Source organism: Ambystoma mexicanum, chromosome 8 (genome assembly GCF_040938575.1).
Source record: "Ambystoma mexicanum isolate Mex_15411 chromosome 8, UKY_AmexF1_1, whole genome shotgun sequence".
Taxonomy (NCBI): Eukaryota; Metazoa; Chordata; class Amphibia; order Caudata; family Ambystomatidae; genus Ambystoma; species Ambystoma mexicanum.
Window position 1 is genome coordinate 537,389,878 of NC_090929.1, and position 8,288 is coordinate 537,398,165.

Below are 8,288 nucleotides of genomic sequence, written 5' to 3' on the forward strand. Positions count from 1 at the left end.
TTATAAAATGGAAATGACTATGATTTTTAAAAACACGTTTTTAAGATAGCACCAATATAGCACCAAGATAGCTAACCAATATCAATGCAATAATGCAAGTCAAAATTCATCAGGGAAAAAATAATTCCAAAATAAAAGTCAAGTACATAACCAACCAAAGAAAATATAATAACAAATCACCACAAAAATATAATCAAAGATTTCAGCATTTTACATTCTTTAAGGTGAATTGTATCCATCTGAATGTCCCAATTGTTCCCCAAAAAATAAACATACACAAACCTCACTTTGGTATTTATTAAGCCACCCAGAAAATACTGCATTTACAGAATATGTCTATTATGTCTCACATTTGCACAGATATATGGCTATGTTAGCTCTTCTTTATAAATGAGCACCCACCTCTAACATCAGTATACATGTTGTGGTGTGGTGTGAGGTTTCATAGGCGTATGATGAATGTCTGATTCTGTCTCTGTCATCTTGTCTTTACAAATAGTTGGACCCACATTTCAATGTCCTGATGGGCAATTTATAGATTCATGTTTGGGAACACGATTTATTTTCAAACCGACTAGACTAGTGCACTGCAAGACCAAGTAAAACAACTGCTTCCATGCAAAGGTACTGTATGAAAATAGACCCATGCCACAGCCGCCTTACAACCTTTTACCAGAGGTTCAGACCTTAGATTCAAACCGTTCCAAAAGATCCGGGTTTGGATAATTTCACTTTGGAATGCCCACGTTCTACATTTGGTCATTCTAACCATTCCTTACTGCCAATTCTGGTATCCACAACTTCTGCGTGGCTCTTGATTGGTTCTTGATTCTGGGTTAGAAATTCTCGATTAATGTGCTGTGTACAGATGGTCATGGGTGATGATTATTTTCTGTACTTGGACGTTTTAGTCAGTGAATAAAAGAAGTAAAAAGTATTAATAGCAGTTCACTTTGAACACAACACATTCAGTCTAATGGGGTATTACAGCCGTGGGATGGGGGTTGTAACATGTATTCTCAGCCCACACCTGAGTTATGGGGAGCAAAACCAATGGTGCATAATGCGATTAAGGCACCATGACACATTTTACAGAAACCCCCCAAAGGACTGTAATGCCATTATAATATGGAAAAGTCACAAATACAGGTTAGAAACAAAAGAAAGCAGTTGAACAGGGTGCTCTGAAGCCTGAAGTGACTATTGTCCTGGTGGAATCTTGGCAGGGGAAGTCTGTAAGAATTGATGGGGAATGCTGGAAGAGGTGCATCAAGCTATGTAGCAGTGGTTAATGCCCTCTACTGAAACATTGTTTACAAATGCCCGCTAGCATTCCTTGTGCACATGATAGTGGGTGGGTTTTTTCCATTTTGTTACTTTCCATACCATTGAGTTTTTTCATCGTGGATAGAAAAAGGGAAACACCACTTTGGGAACATGCTTCCGAAATTAAACTAGCTGCATGGATGACCTCTTTTGGTATTGAACAGCATCGCTCAGTGCATGACTAAATATATTCCTGCTGTTGCCCCTCTCCCCCTTGTAGGATCTTGGAGCACTGAAGATCCCTGACCAGTACAGGCTGACCATCTGGAGGGGCCTGCAGGAAATGAAGCAGAATCATGAATATGGAGGTGGCCAGCAACTGATCCGTTCCAGCAGCAATGCCGCCACCATTTCCATTGGCAGCTCTGGTGAGCTCCAGCGCCAGCGTGTCATGGAAGCCGTTCACTTCCGCGTCCGCCACACAATCACCATCCCTAACCGGAGCGGTGCGGACGAGTGGACCGACTTTGGCTTTGACTTACCTGACTGCAAATCCCGAAAACAGTCGATAAAAGAAGAGTTTTCGGAGAATGAGATGAACTAACAAATACATGTATTTATATTTAAATGTCAAAAATGTTGGCAGAGAAAGGCTGGAGAGAGACACAAATCTAATTTATAACAGTAAATACGTTTACAGCTTTAAGTACCTGGAGACACAAACGACAGTCTGGAAAAGCTCAAAGATGAGATCGAGCCTGGGTTTGTTGTCTGGTTGGAAACCACTTCTGACAGCTTCGTCGCATGCTTATTCACCACTTCAAATGGCTTTAAAGTAGGGTTTTGCACCCCTCCCAATGGCTTAATGGTAGAGTTATGCTCCACTTCCAGTGATATTGCAGTGGGATACTACACTTCTTTCATAGGCCTTATGGTAGGGTCATCCATCAATAATGTGGTTGTGTGCCATTTTCAATGGCTCCAAGGTAGGTTTGTACACCACTTCCAATGGCTTTATGGTGTGATGTCAATTGCTTCCAATGGCTTTGTAGTAAGGTTGTCTGCTCCTTCCAGTGGATCCTTGGTAGAGCTGTTGTCCACTTTCAATGGCTTTCCGGTAGGGTTGCACACCACTTCTACTATTTAATGACAGGATTGTGAGTGACTTCTAAAGCCTTTGTGGTAGGACTATTAACTGCTTCCAGTAGATTTATGATAGGGTGAACCTAAACATATACAGCAAGTAAGTAATGAATGACTTTGAATTTGCCTTTTGTTGAAGACTAAGTACATCAGAGCTGTACAATATTCCCACACTGCACCTAAACATGCACTGATCAATGTTTTCTTCGTGACACCCGTCCCAATAGTGATGAACATGTAAACATGTGTTCTCTTTCGTTATGGCTAACCCTCGATTTGAGCAGGTTTCTCAGCATGAAGACGAACTGTGGTTTCACACACACACAAGAATGGGTGAAAGCCTCCATCCTCTTCAAAGGACTGACACAGTTAAAACCTTGTCTGGAAAATAGGAGGACTTTCTTGCCCGAGTGGACTGCCAAAAAGTATTTTTCTGTGTCCATGGCTTCTTAGTGGCACAGAAAACCAACCTGGTTTGCAGATTTTCAATTATGTATATACCTGTGTAAATTATGCTGTTTGTATGTGTGTATGTTTGTGCCGATGTTACAAGCATTCTTTCCAGTTCAACATTAAAGGCTACCAGGCCACAGGACCTTGGCAGTCAAACAGTCAAACCCCCCCCCCCCCCCACTTCCTATTCCACCTTTTATCCTGCTTCATGCTTAAGTGTCCCTTTTATATATGTATATAAATACATTTCCTCAGCAATGCTTCGCACCTAAGGATAGTGTTATGAGGCAGGAACTGTACATATTTCGTATGTGGACACGTGTGGTTTGTTCTGTTTATGTATAGACTGTGCGACGGGATTAATTAGCCTTCAGTGTAAATAATGTAAAGATTCAACTGCAGGAAATGACCCTGCTACGTCATTCTTCGCAGTCAGTATAGCCAAGATGCTGCATTTGTGTTCAAGATCTGTCCAAGGTGCAAAAAATTATCCAAACGTTAGGGGAGGTCTAGGCTGTTATGCAGTTTTGCGGTGCGTACATGTTACACCGTACGAAGCCCATCTTTCAACGATGACCACTGTAATTATGTACAGATGACTGAAGGAGACATATTTTAAGAAGGGGAGGCATTGAGCCTCATTATAAGGCTAGCTCTCCTGTAATGAAAGGGGCCGGTACGGGACCGGCCCCCTTCATTCCGGGAGCGCCGATTATGAGCTTCCCATCACGGGACCCTGATCGCACGCCTGGTAAAACCAGGCGTGCTTTCCGGGTCCCGCGAGGGGAAGAAAGAGGCAATAACGGGCCAGATGTAATCTGCCCGTTATTACCTCCCTCCCCATTCCCATTGAGCCCTATGGGGGATTGGGGGCTCAAATGGGAAAGGGGATGGGTTCCTGCAAGGAGGAATTACCGGGCCCTCCTATGCTGGAGTAACCCGGTAAGTCCCCATTGCAGGAACCCGGTAATGGAGCCTCAGAACGGAGGCAGCCATGGAGCTAACAGCTCCATGGCTACCTCCATTCTCGTAATGAGGCCCATTATATTTGAATAAATATCTGGCAAAGGAATAGGACACTTTGCTTCTATCGCAGCCTTTATCTTGCTCTCATCGGTAGATACAAAGTAAACAGTTGGTGGATTCCTCCACCTTCTCCTGCTGACCACCTCACTCTAGTTATTCCCACACTTATCTTTGTAACTTTTTGTTTGCCGGTGAAATTGAATAGGGGCCGTTTTTTATGTTCCCGTTTTACTTTTATCAGCGGCCATTTTGGATTGGTTTATATGTATTCATAATAAATGTGTTCATTTGCAAGTGTGTTTTCGTTAATGAAAAAGCAGCTGAGTGCCACTGTCTGACTGCCTCTTAGAGTTCATACAAATACCTACTTCAGCAGTGGATCATACCAGATGATAACAACACCACATCCCAACTTGGACTGCGGGCTGTTAACATACAACACGGCCTGCTGCCTCAGATATAGTTGCTAAATAGCGTGCACGCTATCTCTGGCAATGTCCATTCCTTTTGGCAATCCCGATGTTGATTCTATACTCATCACCCTTTTACGATGGGAATGTACAAGGGACATAAGAGGGTCTACCGAACCCATAGGCAATCCCTAACCCCTGCTGTATTGAGTTTATACTCTTAACAGAGATACCCAGGATCAAATCTGAAGTTGGCTAGATGCAGTGTGTATAAATACAAGGAATGAAATACCCATACGATCTGAATTGACTGCCATGTTTTTACACACTGTCTCTCCCTTATTTCCCCCCAAAAACACTGTCCTCCTAGGATTATCATTGCTTCTTTGGCAATGGCCTATGTGTTTGAAGCTTTCTACCAGATCTCCCACTGTTCAAAAGGGCACTAAACCCCTGTGATTCGAGGTGTAGTTTTACTTGTTCAGTAATCCATACATTTTTAGAAGAAAGCTCCCAGAGCATAAATGCAGCACTTGTCAAATCATCTTAGTGTGTCACTGGCCAAAATGGGACCTCTCTGGAGGAAGAAACTGGACATTTATGTTACCTTGACAGTTGGAATTGGCACTTCGCTCTTTTGGGGACAAAGAGCTGTTGGACTGTTGGGATTTATCTTTTGTGATCTGTGCGGGCATAACTGTCCACCGGAGGATGCTTCCCTAGCTTTGAATCAGACACTTAGCTGGCAAACCACTTCAACCACCAAAACTTGTTGGTGGAGTTTAATCAGCCCCAGAGTAGACAATTCACTTACTGCATGAGACAGAACTAAGTGCTGAACACATTGTATATTTTGCTGAGTACAAGAGTTTTGCCTTTCCTTATTTGGGAATTGGGATCCCTATGACGCACTCCCCATAAAAGCTGGTCTTTCCAGAAGATTGAACACCCTAAAAATAAATACTTTGCCGGTGCCAATTTATTTTAAGGGATTGATTCACCCCATAGGGTATGCCTTAAGGTGAATGGTCTTTTAAAGACTTGTGTTATTTGCTCTTTCGATTAGTTGGCCCTACGTGTGACATCCCAATGCCCCTTGCTACAAGAGGTGCCTGGCCATTGAGAAAATGCACAGTGTGCCTATGGGTCCTTTGCCTCCATAAATGCCAACTCCTCCCCTCACATTATTTCAGGTAACATTTACCTCTATCAACTTGGACAGATCTTGAAAACAGTGCAGCGGGCCTGTGGGCTCTGAGTTGTGACTTTCACACCTGCGTACACCCATCATTTTGGGTGGGATGAAACAATGTGGTGGGACTTACACTGCACTATAAATGGCACAATTATTTAACGTTGTACAGATGTTTTTTCTAGTGAACACAGCCTCGGATGTGTTCTCTCGTTTGATTGGAATGGTAGAACAATTTTGCTGCAATTCTGGGTTGCAAGAAGATGATGGTTCCTGTGTTGACTTGTTCTTCTCTAACAGAAGGTCTGACATTCCCAGTAAGAAGAATACAACAAAGCCATTTCTTTTATATGTGATGTCAGGCAATGGGGCCAGTATTGCAGAACTCTTGTACCAGAGCAGTGCAATGTTGCACGGCATGGGGAGAAAGTAAAAACATGCATGGAAATAGTGCCTATTCTCACAGTTGCAATATTTGCAGGTTACAATTGACAGTCCATATTTGCACTGCACAGGTGCAACATTTCTGTAATGTGGGATCTGCTTCCTGGAGAAGGGCACTTCGCCTGTAGGATATTTCTGAATGGTAATGTAATTACTCAAGTCAATATGCATTATTTACATGAAAAAAACATAAAACAATTGTGTATGTATTGGCATAGGCAAGCAAACATTCTGGGAGGCCTTTGCGTAGTGGTAGTAGCTCCTGCTAAACTCCGAACATTTCAAACTCCTAGTATGTTTATAAAAGGAACCAAACCTTTTTTCAAATATATTTTTGTTTTAATTTTTTTTGCATTGATGGTGCTTGGTTAATATCTGGCGTACCAATTTCTTTCAGCTAATGCACACCTCCCAATTGCCCCTTTTTGACTGATCAGTCATGATTTTTAAGATATCATGGTCATTTTAAATGCCCTTTCATTTTTTGTGCTCTTTGCATACACCTCCTGCGCAGCATAGAGTTGGAATGTTTGCCTCTTTCTGAACCGAAATGTTGCTATTAACATACTGAGGTTGGTTGTCTGCTTCTAGCCTTTGCAAGCTCTATTTAGTTTTGTCTGTAAAAATGTTGATCCTTTGATAGCTCTCACTGCAACTGCACAGGTACCCCCAGCCCAGGATTACGTGTGAACTGCCGCAGAGGCTTCTGGGAGGAGGATAAGGAGCGCATGCAGTTCGCCAAAGGGAGACTCTTTTTAGGGCCTTAGAGAGATTTGGTCGGAGTTTTTTAAAGAAATACTTTGGAAGGAAGAAGTTACTACCCCCTCCAATGTTATTTCCCAGAATCCACCCTATTCAGAATTTATGGCTGGCAGTGTTGGTATTTCTTCCAGAAGTACCCCCTCTCCCATTGGAACCTCTGAAGTTATTTGATTACATTTTTTTATGTCAATTTCCACCATAAGTGTACTGAACCTTTGAAGCATTGGAAACACTTTTTAACTGTATTGAAGGGAATCACCAGTGCTTCCCTTCTGTAGAGTTGTATGAGGCCTTACTTGAAATGTTAAGTCCACCTCTGCAAACTTTCAGCAGATAATCCACCAGGAATACCACCAGCTGTTTTCCCATAGAATAACACTGGTGGTAATTAACCAAACCCTGATTGGCGTGCACAGTAAAATTGATGAAATTTGACAAATAAGGACGATTTCACTGTCACCGCCCAACTTATAATGTCCCCTTAACATCTACCGTCAAAAGAATTTTCAAAGGCTCACAGCATAATTAATGTTTTTTTTTATGCCAAATACAACATGGAAACATAAGTCAAAACAATTTCCAATACTGGGAAGCTGAAAAGGAGGAAAAAAGCACACTTTCCAACTCTATTATTAAAATGCATTGAATCCAGTGGATTTTTAAGTAGGACATACAAGCAGAATACTCATGAAGTGACCAATGCTGAGACAAAATAACTATAATCTCCTGCCTCCGACGAGTAGCATATGGTGGCTATCAGTAAAGCACTGTTTTGTGCATTTTCTGCATTAGGCCTAAGCTTTTGCAACTGGAACATAGCATTGCGTTAAGAACAGTACAATCTATGGTTTTCAGCAGCAGTGGTACAATTAGCAACACTTCAGAAACCCCATTTGTAAATAATGCCTATTTATATTTGTAATTACATTTGCTTTTTGTCACGAGAATGAACTTTTCATATAAAGTGTTACTCATGCTTCCTGTGTAATTCCCGCTCACTTTTGTAGAATAGGCTGTAATCCGTTGACGCCATTTTGGGAAAGTGTGTTGGACGGACTTTGCTTAGCTACCGTTTCATTGGATGTAGACTTGTAAAGTGGTGAACGATAGGTGGACGCACACTTCTCAGTTTAGTAGCATTATAAGGCACTTTATTGCTTTAAGATGTTTTGTAATCACCGTTCATGTGTTCAATGTTAACTGAGATACGTTTTTTTCAGGCAGTATTACTTGATATACTCCAAATATTTTAACTGTATTTTTTTTAAGATGATGTTATGTTTTTGAAAATGTGTTATTTTTTTAGCTGTGTTTTAAGTGTTTCTTTTGTAACATAATAAAAGCACACATTTAAACATACTATGTCATACGGCGTGTTGTTCTGCTTTGGGGATTTGGGCCAAAACGGTGGAATCAAACAGGTGTCCAGGAATAATTTGGAAAGTTTTGTTTTAATGGGACAGGTCTAAACTCACGTTAAATGATAACGTGGGCTCAAACAAATTAAACCTAACATCACTTAACGAATCAGGTTCGTCTTGATAGAACTGCACCTAAAATCCACCCTTCTTGTGCACGCTCCATCCATCCAG

At 41.6% G+C, this 8,288-nt stretch overlaps 1 protein-coding gene across 4 annotated transcripts in view; it reads left to right on the plus strand.

The window, feature by feature from the left end:
* The window catches only part of TP73 (tumor protein p73), a 510,790-nt gene extending 502,735 nt beyond the window's left edge, over positions 1–8,055 (plus strand). For 3 of the 4 annotated variants that reach the window (XM_069610235.1, XM_069610238.1, XM_069610236.1), the window contains one exon: positions 1,547–8,055. In XM_069610235.1, coding sequence (XP_069466336.1) covers positions 1,547–1,870 — 324 coding nt within the window. In that variant the 3' untranslated portion in view covers positions 1,871–8,055. The remainder of the gene's footprint in view (positions 1–1,546) is intronic. The other variant, XM_069610237.1, reaches the window with a different exon arrangement.
* The last annotated feature ends 233 nt before the right edge of the window (positions 8,056–8,288 follow it).